The sequence below is a fragment of the Puntigrus tetrazona genome, chromosome 6, assembly GCF_018831695.1.
Source record: "Puntigrus tetrazona isolate hp1 chromosome 6, ASM1883169v1, whole genome shotgun sequence".
NCBI lineage: Eukaryota > Metazoa > Chordata > Actinopteri > Cypriniformes > Cyprinidae > Puntigrus > Puntigrus tetrazona.
In genome coordinates, this window is record NC_056704.1 from 9,690,433 (window position 1) to 9,715,902 (window position 25,470).

The following is a 25,470-nucleotide window of genomic DNA, read 5'->3' on the forward strand; positions in this document are numbered from 1 at the left end:
GATATATGTCACCTATAATGTCTGCATTGCAATATTTTAGTAAAACAGTTAAACTGTGCTATCACTCTGCTAATTAAACTTCAACACTCTGCTCTTACTGGTGGAATATGCAATCAATGAACTTTGGCCAACCGGCTGGTGAATTTAGCCATGAAACATCTAACAATAAATTTGCCAGTGTTTCAGTTTCCTTGTCCAACTCAGTATTTTAGACTAATTAAAAGATTTCAAACGTTTTTTTGGAAGATCAGATTATATTTCCTAATGTCAATCAAGTGTTTGCAAAGCAAAGTTCTTTAAAGTATGGGGTTCAGGTCAGACATGTTGGCTGGCCTAGAAGCACAGTAACATCATGGTCAGCAAACCACTTAGAAGTGGTTATGGCACAGTAAGTAGGTGCTAAAGTTCTGCTGGAAAAGGAAATCAGCATCTCCATAAAGCCTTTCAGCAGATGGAAGCATAAAGTTTTTCAAAATTTTTTGACTTTGTATTGACTTTGGACTTGATGAAATAATGTACTCACACCAGTAGACATCACAGCACCAGTGTGGAAACGTTACACTGGACTTCAAGCAGCTTGGATTTTGTGCCACTCTTTCTCTGGACTTTTTTGGCTATAGCAGCTCAGCCATGTATATTGACCCTGTGGAGAACCCGACGGACAGTTTTCGTGGAAATAGCAGAGTTAAGGTGCACATTTAATTCTGCAGTGAGTTGGGCAGCTGTGGTTTTGTTTTTTGGATACAATCTAGGTTAGCACCCGGAAGTCCCTTTCAGACAGCTTTCTCTTGCATCCACAGTTACTCTTTTTGGATGTGATTTGTCCTTCTTGGTGGTATGCTGACATTACCCTGGATACCGTGGCTCTTGATACATCACAAAGATCAGTGGTAGATCTTTTTCAAAATGTTTTGGTCAAATGGATTTTCAATAAACATATTATTTTGTGCTTTTACAGTGAAGGTTTGGAATGTTATTTGCGACAATTTTAGATAAATTATCCATTCATCCTATTTGGAAGAATTATCCCTTTCAGGTGAATAACAATTTAGTGCATGTTCCACTGGTGTGCCATTTAAGACTGAGATACTTATCATTCAGTACAACAAATTCTGTCTAGTTATTGGTATTATATAAGCCACACAACTAATTCAAATTAATACCACAATCTTCACTGCTCTACCACACCAAATCACAAATACAGAAGATAGCTTTTGCTAAACAAAGAAGAGTGGTCAGCTGTTCAGAAGAGAGACAGTACTTTGTGGTCTTCATTACTGAACAGTTTGTTGAGTGTTTGTTCAGAGAGAAAAGCTGTTCTTTGACATCATTCCTTGACGAGTGGTACACTTGAAAAGCCATTTTGAAGTATGCAAGTTAAAGTTGCACCATACACCTTTAAATTAAACTACTTTCATTAGATGTTGTTTTTCAATATCCCAGTAAAAAAATTAGAATATGAAAATTGCATGTAAATGGGAGTGAAGAGCTTTGCTCTTGACATGTAAACATCATAATGTGATTAAATCCTTACTCCAATTATTTGAAATAATCACATTATTCATGCACATGTAAACAGTCGATGGTCTTCATACTTATGTTCTTTTGCATTTAATCAGTTTTAATCATTTTTTTAACTTTATACATTGTATGCATAATTGTATTATTATTATTATTATTATTTTCCGTATTTTTGTTATATAAAAAGTTATTTAACGTAAGAGGACAACTACCATGTTTCTGTAACTTACATTTACCTACAGGCCTACTATTAAACTTTAAAAGTGACATTAAAATGAATCATATGCCTAGTAAAAATCTAAAAAAAATAAATAAAAAAATCTGTAAAAACATCACATAATAAACAGCTTCCTCTTAAAAAAAACGTGCAACCATTTATATACTTCAATATAAATTCTTAAATTCAATTTAAGAGATGATTAACATTCCATTAAGTTATGCAGGGGCATAAACTCTGTCTAACCATTTGGTCTCAAGAGCAATTTTTGTAAAAGTTATGTATACACAGATAAAAGCTTGATAGTGCAGCAGGGAGCTCTGTCTAATGCTCTTGATTCGTGAGGAAGGAGGATCAATGGTCTACAGACAGTCTACAGGCAAATTCAAGGCCAGAGATAGGGATGTCACAAGAAGAGATACTATGGTAGCAAGTCCATAATAAAAACATTGTAAAATCCTGCTGGTAATGGTTTTTGTTCAGTAGTGTACTGATGATACTGAAGGTACGGGACTCTAGAGTACGAGCTTGGTTGCATGTGCGACCCAATTTCTTAATGGTGCGACTAAAAGAATTCTGAGGTCGCACCGGTGTGACTAGCCGTTCGAGGGGAAAAAAGTCTCTGCAACTCTGAAAGTCTGCCTGTGGTTCAACACTATTGAACACATTAGGCACATATTACGGTCTAAACCAATCAGAGATAGCGAAGGGCAGACCCCCCTCTCTGATTGGCCGTGGTCCAGATATTCCCATACATGCGTGTAAGTTAAATTGTGCTGCAGTCAGACAGAGAGGGAGCAGCCTAGGCCCATCAGATAAACAGAGTGGATGAAAAGAACAACTGACAACTAAGAATGTTAAACCAATGCTTTAATGTAGAATGCCTAAATGCAGGAGCACGGCACTGGTGCAATTTTCTGTTTCTATTTGCTGTGCTTAGGATCGCACCTCCCCACACCTCTAAACTTAAACATCGCATTTCATATGCACGCTAAAGTTACTTTCTGTGTATACTAGAACACCAAATAGTGCAACTGAAACACACTTTCATGAAGTGTGCTCGGTTCAAACACTTTCATGTTTTCAGAGCAAAAAGAAACCTTGAGAATCAGCTTTCATAAGCAATGTAAAATACTGTTTATTTAGGTAATTTGTATAATTGTATCTAATATTCTCTCTGAGGGATAAGCCCCCCTAAAGATGAAATCCTTAGAGCCAGAGCCCACTGAAATTAAATGGGGTAAAGTGTACACATTTTGAATAGAGTGGCCTGACCAGTTGGCTAGTATTAATAGTTTAAAAATGTTTTGATTATGTTAATGGGTTTAAAAATACATATTTTTGTCCTCTCAGTATGTCAGTGAATTTAAACTAACGCTTGCGTTCAGAGTATATGGGTGTGTATGTGTTATTTGTAGTGTTTTTGATATGTTGAATAAAGTTATTGTTTAAGTATTATTGTTATCGACATAGTATCTAGTATCATGTACTTTTAGTGGTATTGGTACTAACTACTAGAGTTTTTGTATTGTAGCGTCCCTAGCCAGAGGACAGAAAACTGTTCAACTTATTGAGATAGCTTGTCTAATTTTATACTGTCCAGCTCTCATATAAACAGCTATGGACAAAGATCAGATAAAATAAAATAATACCTAATACTTCAAAGTCATTGTCAGATACAAATGTATACCTGTAAGACCAAACAACCAGTTAAATTTTAAGCAAACAGACAGCAAAGCCAGGCAAACCAAAGCTTAATGTCAGAAAGATATATATTCACAAAACGGCAATATTGCTCATTGCGTTGTCTTTTGTGTGTACAGTGTAGGCAGGTATGTCAATGTAAATGTAAATATCTTTAAAACCTAACTTTGACAGACTTTGCTGAAAACTGCACACACAGATAAAGCCATCATTCATGAGGACAGCTTTGGGTGCTTTTGCTTCAGAAGGAACAACTAACAGGAAGGAAGAGTGCGCAAAATGGGAATGTATGAGTGAGCAATATCAAATATTGAAGAGGTGCACATTAGTTGAGTGAGAGGAGAGCATACAGTAAAGCACTGGCATTCTTACAGCTGCAGTGCTTACTGTGCATTTTACACGTTCACCATTAAAGCCGCTTTTTTTTATTTTTGGGGGTTGTAATCTTAAAAAACTAAGCAGGTAGTGGTCAGCTGACTCTGCTTTATCAGTTAATGTGAATTTAAAAATAAACACGAATAAACATCATTTATTTTAACCACAGAAAGACATCAATATACACTATTTTTCAAGTTTAAAGGTATAGTTCATCCAAAAATTTAAATTACAGCATTTCTCACTTTCTCACCCTCAACCCATTTTAGGTGTATATGACTTCTCGCTGAAAAAAATGGAAGTCATTTAAAAATATTAAAAGTTAGAAATATATTTATATATATTATATACAGCTTCAGAGGACATGTGATAACTTGAAGGCATATAGGATGGCCTGGGGGTGAGTAAATTACGTCATAATTTGTATTTTCGGGTGAACTATTCCTTTAAAGGTCCTAATTATTTGATGGTTTATATTTTTTTATGAATCTTATCCACCAGTGGGAAGACCATGCTGCAAACATACATATCAATATTTTTGTTTTTTCAGTTTTCAGTTTTACAGACATTTTCTAATGAGAATGTGTTTGTGTTACATGCGGTATCAGCAGGAAAGACAGCTCTTACCCTGGGCTGCCAGTTTTCATACTGTTTTTGTAGATTGGCCCCTATTGTCTCAAGGGCTTTTTGTGGACTCATGGACAGAGGATCTAGAAGAAAGACAAAGGTAGAGAAAATAAAAATGATTACACTATTATTGTATTGTTATATATTGATATTATTGAGAAATACAAAATACACTACTAAAAAGTATTTTAGAGACAATGTCAGATAACAAATTTAATCTAAACCTTTCAGAATCATCTAGAAGTACAACAGGCAACCTAGAATAAAATCTGGCAGAAACATGCACACAGAATCAAATCTATAGAGATTTTTATTCATATACCTGCACTGCATATACATTATAACTAATGAAATGCAAAATAGTGATGTTGATCATGTTTGCTCTAAGGCAGGGGTTCATTTAATTGGTTTATAGCTGAAAGCATAAAGAAAAGCCAATGTTTATTAAATCAAACTGAATTAAACAGAAATCAATGCAGACTGCTATGTAAACATCACCATACTTACAACACATTGCTTGCTTTTTAGATATAGAGAATATTTTCTTCTTCCATTGCACAATACGATGTACATGAAACACTAACTTACACTTTACCATAGCACATCACTACAATATTTATTGAATAAAGAATGTCTGATACATTTTAATTTTAGATCATCTCTGAACATGTAAATAAAGGAAGTTACTAAATTTCTGGATGGATGGATGGATGGATGGAGAAACTCACCTATCCAGCATTCTAGTCTGGCGCAGGGTGAAGTCTTGACTACATCAGGAGGGTCCACGCCAACATTGAGACATAAAACTAGAGCCACACTGACTGTTTTCATCTAGAGGAACAGACAGGGGAATAAAAGAGGAGAAATTAAATCACTCTGAAATATGCTGAAATTAAAAGCAATTAAGGCAGAAAAAGAACCACAAAAGAGCCATGAATGAACTTGGATATTGATAAGCCTCAATACAAGCAAGTTCTTTTGCATGCATTCAGCAGGTTCTTTTAATTATCCAGGATATTCAGAGAAATCTCAGAGTAGCTCTGATCACAGTAAATGCTGTGAAATTTAGGAACACAACATGCACCAGGTTAACATTTGAACATTCATATAATTCTTACAACTTTAAAGCTTTTTTTTACATTTTTTCTTGCATATTTCCTAAATGTACATATCTGATTGGTGCATTTAAAATGGCAAATGAGGTCAATCTACAGTCTCACAAAATCCTATGGGGAAACACATTGGTAAATGTATTTATATTATATTAATTTCAATATATTCAACTTCAATGTGAAAGAGATTTAGACAAGATTTTCAGTGAACATGGACTTAAATATCTAAAATATTTGCTGTTTTCTATAATTTTAGAAACTGAAATTGAAAGTAGTACATTTATGAAATGACTTGAGGGTGAGTAAACAACAGTTGATTTAATAAGCAGGCATATCTTACATTCATAAAATGGTACACTTGATGATGCTGTCACTCATGGCTAACTAAGTCCAACTGAATATCACACAGAGCTACTCCCATAGTCCAACACAAATAACATCCAAAAAAAATAACATCTTTATTTCAGAACACAGAAAGAGTCTTAAAGAGGGTACAAGAAAGAGAGAGAAAGAGAAGGATTGATGGTCCATGAAAACAAAAATAAAATGCAGAGGGTGCATAAATTCTCAATATGAAAGATGAACCCAACACTTTAACAGGGTAAAAAATAACAGAGATTAAATCATTTCATCATGACCATAAGAAAGAATGGAAGAGGCATATGACTGACAGCTGCCGTCAAGGCACTGCTGATCAGCATTCTGTTGGTGATAGTACAGAGTAAGACGAGTCAGCTATAGTTAGAATTAGATCAAGAGTAAATATAAACTACAGCAAAAAAAAAAAAAAAACTTTAGACCATCCAAAGTGAGGTGAAATATCAGGTTTTATTGTGTCACTATATTTCATGTCACTGTGTAATAAATTACCAAAACAAAGTATATGACACTCTATTCGCTCTGGACTAGAGTGAAAAATAACACTAACATTTTACAGACACTTTTATAAGATGATGTTTTAACACAGTTTTGTGGCTGCAGTAGTTGAAAACAACCAGGCTAAACAACAACTGCTGACTTGACTGGGGACATCGTTGGGCGGTGGAAGAAATACTTTGAGTATCTCCTCAACCCCGCCAACGCATCTTCCACTGAGGAAGTAGAGGCCAAGATAGTTAAGAAGCTCCTCGGTGGCAGGGCTCCAGGGGTGGGCGAGATCGCCCGAGTACCTCAGGTCTATGGATGTTGTGGGGCTGTCTTGGCTGACACAGCTCTGCAGCATTGCGTGGAGGTGGGGACAGTACTCTTGGCAGAGGTGTGCTCCAACTATAGGGGATCAGACTCCTCAGCCTCCTGGGAAAGTCTATGCCAGGGTACTGGAGAGGAGAATTTATCTGATAGTCAAACCTCGGATCCAGGAGGAACAATGCAACTTTACGTCCTGGTGGTGGAAAACTGGACCAGCTCTATACCCTCTGAAGGGTTCATGGGAGTTTGCCCAACCAGTCCACATGTGTTTTGTGGATCTGAAAAGGCATTCGACCGGGACCCTCGTGGTGTCCTGTGGGTGCTCTGGAAGTATGGGGTATGGGGCCTTTTGCTAAGGGCTGTCCGGTCCCTGTATGATCGGAGCAGGAACCTGGATCACATTGCCAGCAGTAAGTCAGACTTGTTTCGGTGCATGTTGGCTGCCCATTGTCACCGATCCTGTTCATTATTTTCGGACAGGATTTCAAGGTTTAGTGACCACAAAATCTCGCCTTTTTGTGAAATGATGTTGTCCTATTGGCTGCATCTAGCCAGGACCTACAGCATGCACTGGGTAGTTTGTAGCCGAGTTTGAAGGGGCTGGGATGAAAGGCCTTCATCTGGCCATTGCCTGTGGCCTCTACACATGCTTCGCCAAAGAAACATCTAGGTAGGTAACCCCTTAAACAAGGGCATTCAGCCAGCTGTAAGAGAGGCTTCTTAGGCCGTAGCTAAGTCTTCTTGGAAGACTTGCCCACAGATCAGGGAGACTGTTCTTTGGGGACACTGACATCTGCACCTCCACCTAAGGGGAGGGCTAAGGGCATTTACCACTGCTGTACCCTCCCTTTCATAGAAAGAGCAATTTTCTACAATTTTGAGCATTATGCACCAGATGCAGTTTGTGAGTGACACACTGCTTCCTCACACTCACATTCGGGTACAACATCACCACTGTGGGAGCTCAGAAAGGAATAGGTAAGCGCTGCCGTCCAAACAAGGTTACAGGCGTCCTTTTTACATCTGTCCACTTGGACAAGGACACCTCTGTCCAGCATGCAGAGATTGCCTGACAAAGGAGGACTTAATAGAGCCTGTCCCACCAACCAAGAAGAAATTGTGATTTTAAAGTCCTTATTTCACTGTACCCAAGAAAAGTGGTGGGCTACTGACCAATCGTTCTGAATCATTCCATTGATTGGTTATCGTTCAAGATGGTGATGCTGAAACGAATCCTCTCATTTGGAGTGAATGAAGCTTTCACATCTCTATTTATTATTATTTAATTTCAAATGTTTCATGTTTAATATGAAAACATAATTTATGCATTTGTAATTGCATGTTAAATGCATTCTTTTTCTGTACTAAACAGTGTGTAAATACACCTAAATGTAACTTCAAATGTAGTGTCTGTGTTTTCTCTGCTTTACAAACATTCATTTTGTTGATACTGATTTTATTTGCTTGGTAACAGTCCAAATGTCTTATTCTAAGTCACAGATTAAATTTAACTCTAAATTTGACTCAAATGATGCGACCAGATCTAAAGTGTGGCTTCATGCTGCTGGTTTGTGGTGTCCTTAAAAAACACACAGAAAATATGTTTGGGGGAAACAATTTTACAGTAAAGTTTTTGTGAACTCAGGACTAGTGCAAACCGGTTTTGCAGATCACCTTCTTTTGAAGCCAGACGGCATCTAGTTCCTATTTTCTCTACCATCTTCACAAATGTGGTACATGCTACAAGATTTAATTTTTTTTGGTGTGTTACACAATGCAGAAATTACACCACATAATTTTTCAAGAAAAACGTAAACAAAGAAAGCTATCTTGACTTCTTCATATGCAAACACGCAAACATGGAAATAACCTTCCTGTACGGATGAACATAATGAGCTCCTGCAGTTAGAGAAAGGTCAGTGAGTCATGAGTAACACAGCAGGGGCACCACTGACCTGATCCACCACAGCGCAAACAGCGGAAACAGCGGAAACAAAAAGAGGCACATGTATTTCAGTGTGTGTGACACTTCATCTAAGTGAACCACTAAAAAAACTAAAGGTAGAGAAGATGACTAAAGAAAGGAAGCTCTTCTTAAAGCAACTCCTTCTCAAAAATACATAATTCCCTCCTTTGCTTTCTTGTGAGGACAGTAAATGAAAATATTTTAATAAATATGTATTTGTTTATACAAAAGTCAATGAAAAACAAGTCAGCTTGGTCAACTAACATTCTTTCAAATTTCTTCTTTTGTGCAAAGCGATCTCCTCTTAAAGTGACTCCTGAGATATACAGAAAGTCATTCATTTATTTATTGTGTAGAACATAAAAAATATATCTTAAGAAATTAATGTTTTATTTTGAATAACAAAACAGCTTCCAGACAGACCCACACTTAAATGTCAAAGTATAATTGCAGATTACTTTAAATCAACAATAAGGTATAACGAACAATAAAGTAAAGTAAATTATTAATTATTAATTGAAATAAACCCTCATGTGAAATATACTCTCTCTCTCTCTCAATCATGTGAATGCTTTTTAGCTTATTTTCTCTTCTGGTGTCAGAAGAGACACGATCATTTTACTTTTAATGCATTGAGGTCTTAGTGTTAATTTATATTTCTATGGTGACACAAATTACAACTTCATCTGGGCTTTGTCTCTCCACGTTCTGCTGGGTTCACTGGGTTTTTCATTCCTTATTATTACACTAAATCCTATGAAACTAATCATAAGAAAAAGAAGGAAAAATCACACTGTCTGATCCATTAACTCAGAGATTTACCTTGCATTCAAAACTCTTGAGGACAAATTTATTTACATACAGGCTCATGCTTTATATTCTGACTGCTTATCAACTTGGAACAATTTTACTTCAAATAAACAAGATAATCAATCTGTCTTTCAACATTCTTTAGTTAAAACATGCAACATGACATAATCTACTAATTGTAATTTCAAGTTGTGTTAACCTATTTTAGCTCCTCAGCTATTGATCTGGTTATTGCTGCGTTACATTTCCACCATAGTTTATAAAATGTACTTAATATAGCACTGGGGGAAAACTATATACTGAGTATAAATTAGTAATTTTTTCACAATGCCAGTCTGGGACACAAACACTGTGCAGTGTAAAGACTCTGGCTTTAAAGACACTGTGCATCTGACTGGTTTTTAGACATCAGCTTTGCCAGCACACTGTAAATACTTTCTGAATTTTACAAGATCTCTGAAGCTTTGCACCTTATTTTCTCTCAGGTAACCCTTTTTGCAATTAATATTTTACCAGATACAAAGCCTCAAGGAAAACAAGATCAGTAAATTCTTTAAGGATGTACTGATTATTTCAAATGAGGAAAATGCAACTGAAAGTGGAACTGATTGATCAGTGCTTGAGCTGCAGTGTTACTCAAAATTATACTTTATTTTGCACATCCATTTTATGCATCCATTTTAAACATTTTGCGAGTTAAACAGTTCTGTCTAATAATTTAGACTACTCCAAACCACTGCTTCTGTAAATATTTACTGAAAAACAACTGGGCCTAATTTTTAACTAACTTTAAATTTTGAAAAAAAAATTAAATAATAAAAATGACAGAAAAGTTGAAGTCACTGTCTGTGAGAGAGGTTATTAACAGTTGGTTGTGTGGTAATTACAGCACTTCAGTCAGAACATGCAAACCTTCACTTTGCTCATCGGCCTCAAATGTTGCTTATTATCTGAAACTTATAAGTAGTAATATGGCTGCTCAATTTAAGGTTAACCTACAAAAATGTGCCCTATTCAATTGTTTGTGCAGTGTCTGGTAGTCAAATAGTAGCATAATCACTGCATGACCACTAACTTGGAGGTTCCTGTGTGATCATTTGCAATTAAATTTCTAACTTACTGTATAGGTTTCTGTGTACTTGAGAACAAAACTCTGTACTTGCCTCAGAGACATAAATAGAAAGTGAAATGTTTACTAAACTAATTAAAATGGAAAACTATTTAAACTATTTTAAAGATTAGGCAATCCATATGAAAAGTGCACATCCACTGTAGAGATGGCCGAGTCAGTGTCATCAACTTCATCACTGCAAATACAAAAAATACAGAAAAAACTAGTCTATCAATGAAATATTATGATGTTGATGTTGTTTTCTCGCTGTTTTTCACCTGTGGCATTCATAGTAATTACGTGCACTGTTGCAAGTTTTATGTGTGTGCTTGAGATCTGATAAGCTTTTGGCAATAAAAGGCCTATTATTATGGTTAATTAATATAAACATGCATAAAATTGGGGCTGTCTCTTGACTAAAGATTTTTCACATTGACTTACAGTGTTCGATTTTAATTGATTTGTTTAATAAAAGACAATTAATTGATCAGAAACATCTTTAGTTGAGGAATCCCTAATTTTATCAGAACAACATACTATTTTCTTGGGTAACATTACTATTATTGTTATACAACTAAACAAGTATAAAGAAAAAAGGATGCAAAATATTGGATTCTACATATATTTGTAAACAACACCAAGTCTCTCCTGTGCAGGGGATTATAAATGTATTTATTTTGTTGTTATTATTTAATAATAAAATTGTCAATTGTCAATAGCTCATTTAGTGTTATGATCCAGGTGGGAATCGGAACCCAGGCCCACGGTGAGTTAACCTTTGGCGCTTACTACTGCACCACTGGAGCAGGTGAAACCCAGTTGCGGATGAAACAAACAAGAGGCTTTGAGTATGACTCTTTAGGTTTCTCATGATGAACAAAAATTTAATTCCAAGACCCAGAGTACAATCTTAGAGTCATCTTATAGGAACAGCCACAAAGGAACTCAAAAAACACTTCTTGATTGTAAGGTCTGAATGTAATCCCAAAAGAAAAACTACCCTTAAACATCAGGCAGGGGAAAAGTGGCACACACACAAAAAAAAGCTCTGAGCACAAATGACTGAGAACAACATACTCCAACAGAAATCAGGACTGAACAAGAACAATAGGCAGTCAGAAATTTAAATAAGGTTGGTCATTAAGAGTGATTGAGAACAGGTGTGCTACAAGTCTCTAACAATAAGGTTATCTGGGGCAGAAAGGGAGCCATCCAGTGGTGAACCCAGGGAAACCTTGTCCAGGATGTGGCGAGCAGGGACCCAAGTTCGCTCCTCTGGTCCAAATCCCTTTCTGCCCTGGGGGAAGAATAGGTGCTGGTCTGCGCCTACGGTTGGCCCGTGCTGTTGTAACTGAGAAGACTAGAGAAGCGCAGCCCGGGCCTTTCTCCATATCCTACGACACCATTGAACCAGTTGCTGGGTAGCTGGGACACCGACCTCAGACTCCTGCTCAGAAAACAAAGGAGGTTGAAAACCATATTGACACACACGGTGACAAAAGGTGACATACCCGTTACTGAAATGGCAGAGGTATTGTGCGCAAATTCTGCCCAAATCAGATGTTTACTTTAGGGCATTGGGTTAGATGACATCAGGCATCTCAATGTCTTGGTTAGTACGCTCTGTCTGTCCATTAGACTGGGGATGAAAGCCTGATGATAGACTTGCTGTAGCTCCAATAAGCTGGCAGAAGGACTTCCAGAACCTGGATGCAAACTGAGGACCACGGTCTGACACAACATCTTGGGAAAGCCATGCAACCTAAAGACATGCTGCAATACAATCTCAGCAGTTTGTGGAGCTGAAGGAAGTTTTGGCAATGGTATAAGGTCCATACTTACAAAGTCCATAGAAATATGTCACCACAGCCAAGCAGGAACAGGGAGGGGTTGCAGGAGACCTTGAGGGAGGGATCTGAAATCCTTATTCTGTGCAGGCAGCAACATAGGCTCTGATGTTATCAGCCATCTTTGGCCACCAGAAACGTCTGCCAATGAACTCTAGGGTCCTACTAAATCCAGGGAGACTATTGATGAGGAGTGTCCCCACTGTAAAACATCAGAGCGCCCATTACCTGGGTCAGCCTCTTGCTGCTGTGCCTTTCGAACTAAGGTCTCCACTCCCCATCTGACTGGTGCTACAATTCTGGAGGGGGGAATGATCTTTAGCGGGGTTAAAACCCTGATTGTAGGTTCAAACATCCTGGAGAGAGCATCAGGCTTTTGATTCTTAAAGCCTGGGCAATAGGAAAGAACAAAATCAAAACAGTTATAGGATAAAGCCCACCGGGCTTGACGAGAGTTTAGTCTCTTGGCCTCTTGAATATAGGCTAGATTCTTGTGATCTGTCCATACAACAAAAGAGTGCTTGGCTCCCTCCAACCAATGCCTCCACTCTTCCAATGCCAGTTTGACAGCTAATAACTCCCTGTTCCCAATGTCATAATTCTTTTCTGCAGGTGAAAGCTTGTGTGAAAAGAAGGCACATGGATGCAATTCATTGTCCCTTAAGGTATGTTGGGAGAGAACAGCTCCAACCCCTACCTCGGAGCTTCCCACCCCACAATGAAGGGTAGCTCAGGATCTGGAATAGTACAGGTGCTGGGGTAAATAGGCCTTTCAGTCTGCTGAAGGCCCTTTCCGCCTCTTCTGTCCACTGGAATCCCTTAACATCCATCCTAGTGAGAGTGGTTAGTGAAGCAGCAATTGCACTGAAATTTCAAATTAATCTTTGAAAGAAATTAGAAAAGCCAAGGAAAGCGTTGCACCTGCTTGACAGAGGTGGGTTGAGGCCAGTCTCTCTGACTGCTCGGGTCCTTGTAGGGTCCATCTGAATATGACCCTTAGAAACAATGAAACACAAAAAGAAAACCTCTTCGACTTGAAACTCACTTTTCTCCAATTTGACAAACAGATGATTTCTCAGGAGCTGATGGAGGACCAGGCGCATTACACGTTGCATGTGTTCCTGGAGGTTCTTGGAAAAGATAATATCATCCAAGTGTAACAAAGATTATTCGCAAAATGTCACAAAAAAAATGAGAGGGATCTGTCACCACCAATCTTATTATATTTACATTTCCAAAAGACATATAGTTTGAAACCGCACAATAAATCATGACCATATCTCAGAGCAGCAGTCACATTTGAAAGAAAAACATTTGAAAGAAAAACATTTGAATGTCCACACAACAATAAAGCTCAGTGTTACTGCACATGTCCTCAGTTCATCAATGCATAGATGTTAAAAGGATGAATCCAAGTCCATCCAGTAAACTTTATCCAAAGGGAATAGCAATCCTCAAAAAGTACTAGGATGAAAATCAATCAAATCCCAATATTGAAGAGAAGGATCCGTGACCAGGGTAGATGATCCCATAATCAGACAGACACAAAACCCTCTAAACAAAACAAAAACAAACAAACAAACAAGCAAGCAAGAGGTTCAGCAAACAAAACACACTTCTTCCTAACAAACCTCTTAAAACAAGAAAGAAAACTTCCAAGAAAGAAAGAAAATTAACTCACATTGAGATGTAGAACAAAATATTCCTCAACAAGGGTTTCCAAATAAAAGCATAGAGAGCAAACACTCTCAGCTTCCATGTGCTCCTCATTCAAACTTCCCTCTTCCTCTTATTCTCTGGCCTAGAAAACCTTTCACAGTAATAGCTCCCAGTGCCCTCTAATGGCAGGGAGTAAAATAACACCTTTCATTCAACACAGAAAGCAAGTAACTGTTTTCTAGATCTGTTACACAAGTATACAAATACAAATCTGTTCAACATGTCTCTTAGTACATCGTTAATCAAAGCCTGAAATACTGCAGGAGCATTTACCAACCCAAAAGGCATAACTTGATACTCATAATGGCCAGTGGGTGTATTTAAAGGCAGTCTTCCATTCATCTCCGGTATGAATGCGGAAGTAATGATATGCATTGCGAAGGTCCAATTTAGTAAATATAGTAGCCCCCTGAAGCAACTAGACATTAGTGGGAGAGGATAACGATTCTTAATTGTCATTTTATTAAGCAGTAATCTATACAAGGTTGGAGCTCACCGTCCTTCCAAAACAAACAAGAAACCAGCTCCAGCTGGTGATGTAGAAAAGGCGTATGAAGCCAGATGGCAGTGACTCCTGTATATAATCCTCCATGGCTTTTCTCTCTGGTCCTGAAAGAGAGAACAATCTCCCTCTTGGAGGGCACATTCCAGGCAGCAAGTAAATGGCACAATCATAAGGTCTGTGTGCGGTGGCAAGGAGGCAGCTTTTCAAACAGGTCTGCATAGTCTAAAAAGAGACACGTGAGACATCTCTGGAGACATCTTGGGTAACTTTAAAGTAGTCATTAACCGTCCTGGGGTAGCCTCAAGAAACTTAGGAGAAACAAAAAGTCCAAGAGATGAAGCACAATGACCTTTTTTTCACATTAAGGCCCCAATCTGAGGATGTTACTAGAGAGCCAGTCTATCTGGGCATTATAAAGGACTAACCAAGGGAGACCCAGGATTAAAGGGAATTCTGGTGACTTAATTGCATATAATTGTATAGTTTGTCGTGATCCCCAACCCTAAGAAATAAAGGTATCATGCGCAGACTCACCTGCCTAGACCCCAGAGGCCTCCCATCTAGGGCCGTGATAGTCAGGGTACCAAGGAATGTTGACTGGGACCAGTTCTAGTAGTTCCTATACTCGTCCAATACTCTATGTCTCTCTCCAAGGCGATTGTCTAGTCGAATGGCCATATCAATTAGGGATTCTATGTCTGTTGGAGGGTCATGGGCCGCTAATTCATCTTTGATTTCATCAGACTGTGCCCGAATAAAAGCAACAGTTAATGCTTCCTGATTCTAGCCACTCTCCATAGCTAGCGTTAAAAATTCCACAGCTAATTCTGCTACACTTTGAAGTGGGGGCTATCTGCCTGACATCTGATAACAGGGCTTCCATCATACGTCTCAGGATGAGGCAGGTGAATATCAGAGTTGTAGAGTTGGGTGGTGATACTGGAGCTTGGGGTTGGGACTCGGTTTCCCGCAGCAGGTTTGAAAGAGACTGAAGATGTTGTAGGATCTGTGAGATTGCCTGGCCTAGTTTAGAAACTGCCGCTTCTTGTTGTGCAAGGACTTGTTCATGTCGTTCCAAGCTGGCTTAAAACAGCAACAAGGATGCACTCTGCATTCGACAAAGGTTGGGTTTCCTTTGCTGGAGTTGTCCTACTGTTATGATCCAGGTGGGAATCAAACCCAGGTCCATGGTGCGTTAACCTTTGGCGCTTACTACATCACCACTGGAGCAGGTAAAAAAAAAAAAAAAAACAGTTGCAGAGGAAACGATGAACAAAAATTTAATTCAAGAACCAGAGTACAATCTTAGAGTCATCTTACAAGAACAGCCACAAAGGAACTCAAAAAACACTTCTTGATTGTAAGGTCTGAATGAAATAACAAAAGAAAAACTTCCCTTAAACATCAGGTAGGGGAAAGTGGCACACAAAAAAAAAAACAAATAAAAATAAACAAAAGCTCTGACCACAAATGACTGACAAAACATACTCCCAACAGAAATCAGGACTGAACAAAAACAATAGGCAGTCAGACATTTAAATAAAGTTGGACATTAAGAGTGCTTGAGAACAGGTGTGCTACAAGTCTCTAACAATACTTGTGCATATTATTAAAGAAACTGTGGTTTAGTGTTGTATAGAAAATATGCAGAACTTTTCAACAATAAAACCAAGAGATACACATTTTCCTTATTTTTAAGTACAATTAAGCAGTTTTGAGGCTTGAATAATAATAATAATAATAATAATAATAATAATAATAATAATAATAATAATAAAGGAAAGAAGTTCCAATTGTTTTATTTGGAACTGTTAGTTCCCAGCATGTTTGCATATGGCTAAATATGGAGTCTTTAAATTATACAAAAATCTCTCAATTCAAATACATACACACAGGCCTTAATAAAAAACCAAAGGCTAACTCTTTTGAGAATCAACTTTCGCTAATAAGTAATAAGATTAACCTCTTAACTGTCTCCCATTCCCTCACCAGGAGACTTAAATTCAATATATTGAATTAAATTTTAATATAAACATGACAAACTATATATCATTGGACTCCTAAATAGATATTTTACCACCTTTTGGTAAAAAAATTTTTTTTTTTAGAATTTTAATTTATGACAAGAGTGCACCTAAAAATGTACATCAAAAAGCCTTTTTTGTTTTCTAATTTGAGTGGTACAGGTAAGTTTATGACGCAAATTCAAGCATGGCACTGCGTCATATACATCACGTCTGTAACAAAGAAGCTGTCTTGCAAATGACCCACAATTTAATTATAGCCTATTCTCACAGCAGCTGGAATAATTTGATGGCAGATTGTAATCCAGAAAGGATTATATAAAACATGTGAATAAAATGAAATTTTATTACAGATAGGCTGGGATTTGTATTTTAACTCACATTGAGATGTAGAACAAAATATTCCTCAACAAGGGTTTCCAAATAAAAGCATAGAGAGAGCAAACACTCTCAGCTTCCATGTGCTCCTCATTCAAACTTCCATCTTCCTCTTATTCTCTGGCCTAGAGAACCTTTCACAGTAATAGCTCCCAGTGCCCTCTAATGGCAGGGAGTAAAATAACACCTTTCATTCAACACAGAAAGCAAGTAACTGTTTTCTAGATCCGTTACACAAGTATACAAATACAAATCTGTTCAACATGTCTCTTAGAAAGTAGGGCACACAGAGCATGTGGGACAATCAAAACAACAACAAAAAGATACTCCCCATCTGACTCCCGTCAGATACGTGACATTACACCCTTCTCCCGGAAGGTGCATCCTCACACCAAAAACAGAAATGGGAAAGCGGGAACTTGGGAGGATGTTCCGGTGGAGGGACGGGCCACCAGGAGGGGTTGGCAAACCAAGTCCAGGGAGGAACACAGGATGAGTCCGGAGCAGGAGGAAATCCATGGGACCCAGGAGCCCAGCCATGATGGCCCACAGTGGAGCTGATGGAGAGGAGCCATGGAGGAGGAATGGCGGTCATCTCCATGGGGCCGACTGATGGAGGCGGAGCTGGTGGTGGAGGAGACTGAGGTGGAGAGCCAAAGAGACAGGGTGACACAAAGGAGCTGGAGAGCCTAGGCGACGCCGCTGACACTGGCGACCGATGCAGAGACGGAGAAAGAGAAGGATGTGGCGGGCGGAGCAACAGAGGACCAAGGTGGAACCGGGGATGGAGAGAGCATGACAGAGCCGGAGGGAAGGAGGGACGAGGTGCAGCCGGAGGGAGAGGAATCCTGAGGCAACAGATGGTTGGACGACAGACCAAGGCGAGCCGGAGGGACGATGGAGCCTGGATGAGCTGGTGGACTGATGAGCCACAGTGGAGAGGAGGGAGCTGGGAGCCAAGGGGGAGCTGAGAAACATCAACAGCGGCTGGATATGGTGGGAGGATGGGCAGACTTTGTGTGCGGTCACTGGAGGAGGCGCTGGAGGCGTAACAGTCTCTTGGGGCAGGGACTCAGGATGGCTGGGACAGGACCAGTGGGGATTCATGACAGCTGGACAGGACCAGGAACTCAGGACACAGGGGTGCCAGGTCTAATTCCAGATCCAAGTCATTCAGTGCTTCCTGTAGATCCAGCAGCCCCAGATGCATAATCAGCTCATCCTCAGCCATGGTGAAGTGGGCGGAGCTCCACTCCGCGCTGCTCTCTTGAACTCGGCATTCTCCAGCAGGAAGATGAGAAAATTGGGGCAAAGCGAGCAGGCAGGGCAAACATTAGGGCAAAAAAAAAAAAAAAAAAAAAAACGAAAACCACGCCACTTTTAACTTTAAAGATCCAATCTTCTGTCACGCTGTGGTTCAAGAGAAGGAGCACTCAACAAAAATATAACATAAATAGTCTTTTAATCTTGAACAGACAAAATAAACAATATAGCTGCAGGCAGGCAGAACAAAACCACATATAAGCAGCGAGATCGGACAAACTGAACTCTAACACAAAAATTGACTAAATTAATGAGACACACCTGAAGACAATGATACAATTAATAGACAAAGCGGAAAATAGGGTACACAGAGCATGTGGGACAATCAAAACAACAACAAGAGTCCAGATACATGACATAGTCACACAATACTGCTGTTAACTGTTGTTAACATGAATAATTTGAGAATAAATTATAGCAATAATAATAATTGGCTGAGTTTGATGTGATATTGTGATGAGCTAATCGATCTTTAGTTTAAGATGGTAGAAAAATCTACTGTAATGCTTTTTCCTCAGTAAGTCAGAAAGTCTGTCAGACTTTTTACTTATGCATGGTGACAGTATTAAGTTAAAATTCTAATTTGGTTCATATATTCCTTATTATTAAGGTTAAGGGTACCCTTAGTGAAATATGGGTTGCAGGAAAAAAAAACAAGGGTTTACTTTAGGGAAGTTAAAGCTGTCAGTTATTATTATTTCCCTTAACTGTTTATGTGTTACTACAAAGCCCTTAGTTTTTGACCTTGATTTAAGGAATCAAAAAAGCACCCTTATGCCTTCTTAAACTTACAGAGGTTTTCTCTGTAACAACTGTACACTAAGCAGAACAAAAACAAGCAGCACTCATTATATTTGTTAGTGTTTTAGATTGTTAGGTTTGTATTTTGTTACGTTTATTGTCATGGACATATATCTCTATGTTTATTGTGAGATGTAGTAACTATAGCAACCACAGCACCATTGCCTTAATGAAATCCCTTACCTCAGGGAATTTTTTCTCAAGTCAAATTACTTTCATGCAACCGGGCCCAGAACCTATGTTTATTGGCTGAACACAGGACAGTTTGGGACAGTTTGAACCAATCTGCAGTGGGACAAAGAGTCTGTAATTTTCCTGTTTGGCTCGAGGAGAAAAATGCATTAGTTTCATTTTTATTATTCTAAGCACACAGCTCCCCCAACATATGATTTTTTTAAATGGGTAGTAAGAAGAATGTAGAATTGCTGTGTATGAGCAGATCAAGATTACCTTCCATAAATCTGCGTTGCAAGTACGAATCTGAATCTGAACCTCATATTTATATAAATGCCCACTGTTTCCTTTTCACATTAGACAAAAACATCAACTGTGAAAAAACTATAGGATTCATTACATGTGGATATCTACATCAACTGACCACTCTAGCCAGCCACTCACTAAATAGTCAAACCAATTGCTAACAAGATTAGTTCAGTGTGGCAATGATACTGAGAGAAACACTCCACATAAACATTGAAATTAGACAGCAATCAATAGTCAATCACTTGATTTTGATGCTCAGTTGACTAAAAATTAAAAGTCTCTCCCTCACCCTGTCTTTCATTCTCAGCTCTGAGCCAAAGCTTTGGATCCCTCAATTTTCTCTGTGTGGCGTTTCTTCATGAAGGCCAGCGGAAGGTTCCAGTCAGTCATGTCCACCTCCTCCTCCTCTGCCAGACCAACTACAGGGAGTGAAGAAGCTCAGCATCCATTTTCATAAGGAATCTAAAAAAGGACATAAAACAAAAACAATTACATAACTACTCATTTATTGGTCTAAAATATAGAAGGTAGAGAGACGAAGAGTGGTTAATTTAAGTCAGATTTTAATCTGATTCTGAAATATAATTTTCCCAATGCATTGTCATTGTTCGAATACCTCAAGCGTGTAATGGAAATGTTACGGCCCTAACCACAACGTGATGTCATGTACAAATGATATGACACAAAAACAATAAATGTCATTATAAATGAGCCATTTGTTGCATGCAATAAACATGACTATGTCTGTATTTGTGATCGGAGAAGCGACAAACAACAAGCAGTACACTACACTGCTCAAACTTGCATTTGTATAGAAAGTAACAGATTATTTGTATAAGAAAACATAACAGGTTGTGAATCAGAAGCACCAGTTTGTCCTTTCAAAGTTGCCCCCCTTTATAGCCTGTGCAGGTTAATGAATCAGTCCTCCTTTAAATGCACTGAACACACACTCTAATAATTGGGTTGAGCAGCGATATATTGCATGCGCATCTAGTCAGTAAAGTCAGTTCTTTGATTAGTAATGACTCTCTATTACCTGTTTTGACACTTTTAATACAAAGTAGTAGTTCAATTTCTGTGCATTATCACAGGTGGCTCACATGCGACAGTGAGCGTAATGTGTAACTTGTCAGAGAACTATGGCTCTTTGTATTAAATGCCTCTCCATCTGAAAACGTGATGGAGACTTATTGCTAATCAAAAACCAGCCTTACTGATGAGATGCACATGACCATCACATACAATATATTGTACAGCCCTAGTTGAACTGTTCTGGAACACTGTTGAAAACACATGGCACCAGCAACAACACTACAGCAAGAATAATAGATTCTCTGATGTTCAACAACAGACATACATCATGATCTAAACCAAACAGTGCTATTAGGTAAAAACACTATTTTTCAGAGCAATTTCATTCTTCCGATTTGAAAAGCAAAGTCGAGACTATGGAAGGAGGTGTGACGTAGAGCCGTGCTTGGTGTGTGTTATAGATAGGCTGCGGAGGCGTGGAAAAGCCGGAACCAATGTCACACATTTCTGATTGCATTCCTGCAGTTATTCATGAGAAAGCGTTTGTTTAGCCCAATCACTGCTCTGTAGAATGCATAAAAATATCTGCTGTATTATGTATAAGCTACAGCTTCTTCTCTCAGTGTCATTTTGAGATATGCCTCAACCTAAGTGCTAGTATCTTGGTGCCACAATAAAACTTATTGTTTTGCGTTTCCCTATGATGTGACCAGGGCTGAAGTTTGCGGCTGGTTTTCTGTGTTATACCAACACACATGGAAATATGTTTGTAGCAAATATTCTGTACAGAAGACAGTGCAAAGCTACCGAGTTCCAGCCTCTGACTCGGAAGTATGATGTATGACGCAACTTACAGTTATTATAGGTCAGCCAAGAAGCCAGAACTCTGCGATGTTGTGTTAGCTTTTAATATGTTTTTTTATTATGATTAAAGCTTTAATACAGCACGGTAACAGCAAATCCATGTAAAATGTTTCTCAAACCTATGTGAAAATAAGAGAAAAAAATGCAGAGCAGGTCAATGCAGAGGCACAGAATGAGACCTACTGCTTTAGAGCATTGATTTTAAAACCTGAATCTATTAGAATCATTAGAAGATAGATTGTAATTCATATATGAAAATTTTTTCATGCATTACAAGTTTTCCTCTCATCTAAAGTTGCACAGCATGGCCTTGTTCCTTTGCTGTATGTTCCCAGGGCGAGGTTTCTGGGTTCTTGGTGTAACAGACCGTCCTCCCCAGTCCTTTGCAGATATTGTTTATGTTCAAATAGCAACATTGCAGAGTGTCGGTACCAAAATTTCAGTATTCAGTACCAATACCAGTAAAAACACAGTTCTCTGAATACATTTTAGTACCAAAGCAAAACACAAAAACATGCCAATGAACTATTTTTATTAAGTTAAATGAAAAGTGTAAATAAAAATAAAAAAATCTATAGCATTCTTTCTCCTTATTTAAAATTTTGTTTCAAGTTATCAAATTATTATTTTTCTACAAGTAATATGAAACAAATACAAACCTAAAAACATGAATCATACTCTTATTTATTAATGCTAACATTTTTTTAAAAATAAAAAACAAAATATGCCAAGTGTAGCAAAGTGTTTGCAAGAGACTGGTACACAAAAATAAGATTGATTTAATGAACACAGAAGTCAAAACAACGTACAATAAAGACAGACAATGAGGACTGAACAAAACAGCTATTAAACATTATTACTCCCCACCTGTTTTCAGTTCTCTTTAATATCATCCTAAATCAATCAATTAAACAAAAACAGGGAGAAGCAAGTTAGGGCAGACAGGAATAAAGCATGAAACAAAAGTAAAATCTACAGTCTGTGACATTACCCTCCCCTCCCGGGAAGGCCCTATCCCACGCAATAAGAGAACCAACAGGGAGGAGAAGGGTGCCCTGGGGAAGCCTCCCGGGTGGATCAGGGGTCTCTGACAGCCATGGCGGACCAGGCAGTCCAGTGGGCCATAGTGAGTCAGGCAGTCCAGAGAGCCATGGCAGTCAGGAAGCTTGAGAGACCATGCAGAGCGGATCCATAACAAAGCACAAACTTCAGAGGCCATGGCAGAGCAGAGTTCACAGAGCTTTGGCAACTCAAGTTAGTTGGAGGCCCATAATGGAGCAGGAGGTGGGAAAACAAGTTTGAGAGTTCGGGTCTATCTGTGGCACTACTCAGGTGTTATAGAGAGCTCAGGTTCCTCTGATATCTCCAATCCCTCTCCAGGGTGAAGTTTTTCCTATTGCTTGTACTTTTTTCTACCACCTTTCTAAAAGTCCTTCTCTTCGCCTCTCTATTGTGTGCTTGGACACTCTGTAAACAGCCAGCCTCTTTGCAATGACATTTTGTGTCTTGCCCTCCTTGTGCATGGCAGCAATGGTCGCCTTTTTGACAACCCGTCAAGTCAGCAGTCTTCCCAGTCTTTGTGCACCCTACAGAAATAGACTGGGAGACCATTTTAAAGGCTTTGCAGGTGTTTTTTATGTTCATTAGCTGATTAGAGTGTGACACCAGGTGTCTTCAATATTGAACCTTTTCACAATATTCTAATTTTCTGAGATACTGAATTTAAGGTTTTCATTAGCTGTCAGTTATAATCATCAAAATTAAAAGAAACATTTGAAATATATCAGTCTGTGTGTAATGAATGAATATAATATACAAGTTTTTGGGCTTTTAAACAATAGAACACAATTAGGAAGAACTGAAAACAGGTGGGAAGTAATAAATCAATCAACTAAACAGTAACAAAAGTAGAACCAAGTCTGTGACACCTAATCATCTTATTAATTGAAATGTATATATTATGATTATTTGCAATTATTTATATCAGCTGCCAGTAACAGCTAGCAGCAGAATTACATTGTCATAAACTAATCTGTTCATTCAGCAAACATTCAGTATAACTTCCATATAACCTCTCAGAAAGAATATTTTCAGGTGGTCACAGAAAATACCTTCTTTCATTATCAATGCATTAGTGTGTAGTAGAGGACAAAATCATAAACAGACACTAATTTGCAAGGTAGAATAAATTTTATTAACTAAACTAGCTCACATAATTGAAGACAAAAAACATAATTACACTCCTTACATGGGGAAAGTGAAAAAGCTTGATGGTAAACCATTAGGAAAAGCAGAGAATGAGGCTATGAAAGGACAGTTAACCACCTGTAAACCATCAGCGCTATTTATATCGAGGTCTATTATTAATACTAAATCTCTGTTTAGTTTAGCTAAATGTATGATACTTGCATTGCCTAGTTAGTGAGAGAGTCAGATGCAATCTAGGATGAAGAAGTCTTCATGGTTTTCAAGTGTTTGGACATGCAATCACATTCTTCTGAATTTGAAACATGAATAATTCCAGGTTTCCCTGACTCTGATGATTTCGTCCCAGGTAGAAGGTAGAAAAGGGCTGAGAGAGAGATCAGCTGAAATCTGAGGATCTTTTGGTTGAATGGAAAGTCAAGGCCACAAGGCCTGCCACAAAAGAGGTTGCAGAGGTGTTCAATCTTCACAGTGTCCAGCAGGACAGCAGAACCTACTATGTGTTGTGCGGGCTGCACAAAATGAGAAGTAGTGAGATGTGGAAGAGCTTAGAAAAATAGCAGAGGTGGGTCACCAAGTGAGGGCTGTTGAAGTCTCTGAAGGTCACACCTCTTGGGTGTTGAAGAGCCAATGATGTCTTGAAGCATGGTAATTTGCATATGCACTGGATTTGATGTTGATATATAAATTAATAAAGATTATTAGAACAATAATATGTCACAAAGGTATCAACATATAATGTCAAACATGGCTAACATAAGGAGTGACATTAACTAGTGGTCTATCATAGACAAGTACAAAACTGTATACAATACCAAAGACAATATACAAGAACAGCCACAATATACACAATGACCTGAAGGATGCGTGTTTATTCAAAGAAAGGTTTTCTTGTGAAATAATTAGAAAGGTCCATTGTTGATGACTGATTGTCTTTTCAAAGGGAAATGATTTCAAAGTTGCTTTGTCTATATTCTTTTAAACAATAAACCAGTGATGTCAGTTGGTTGTTTTTCACCATTGACCTCAAGCATCTGACTGTACACAAAGAGAGGTCACCACTTAATTTTCACTTGCAGAAAGCTGTACTTGACTTGAGGATGTTGTTTTCTTTCTTTTCCCTCTTGTATGGTGGAAAACAGTTGTTTCAAGTCAGATTTAGATTTTTTTGAGACATTCATATATTTTAGAGTATATTCCAAAGTATTGGTAAGACTGAGAAAAAGGGGGTATTTTTCCCCAACTACAAGTGGCTCAAAAAACTGCTTTACAGTTTCTAAAACTGTAATGTCTTTTGGCATCAGATACTACTTTTTCCTGTCTTCAGCTAACACAGTCTAGGACAACTTGCTGCTCCAAGTAACAGTCCACCATATCATATGAAGAATTCCAGCGAGTGGGTTCATGAATGAGATTGTAATTTGAGAGAACAGATCTGCCTGCTTTTTGGTCATCTGGCATGAGAATTTTGCTGATCTTTTGAAGTGAGGAAAGTTTTTCAAAGCCTTGACAGCACTTCAGACACCCTGTTTATCTCTAATGCTTTATTTACAGCAAGGTGAAAGGTTGTGTCCAAACAAGAAATTCAGGTGTAGTCTTCAAAGGTCTTTTTGTTATTTCTGGAGTTGGATTTCTGGCATTCTTATAAAATTCCA

General features: G+C 38.3%; 1 protein-coding gene across 1 annotated transcript in view; it reads right to left on the minus strand.

Moving 5' to 3' along the window:
- LOC122346819 (regulatory-associated protein of mTOR-like) overlaps positions 1–20,166 on the minus strand; it is a 124,174-nt gene extending 104,008 nt beyond the window's left edge. Inside the window, 5 exon segments of the mRNA XM_043241673.1 lie at positions 4,445–4,527; positions 5,173–5,275; positions 20,001–20,017; positions 20,020–20,139; positions 20,142–20,166. Coding sequence (XP_043097608.1) covers positions 4,445–4,527; positions 5,173–5,275; positions 20,001–20,017; positions 20,020–20,139; positions 20,142–20,166 — 348 coding nt within the window.
- Positions 20,167–25,470: the final 5,304 nt, after the last annotated feature.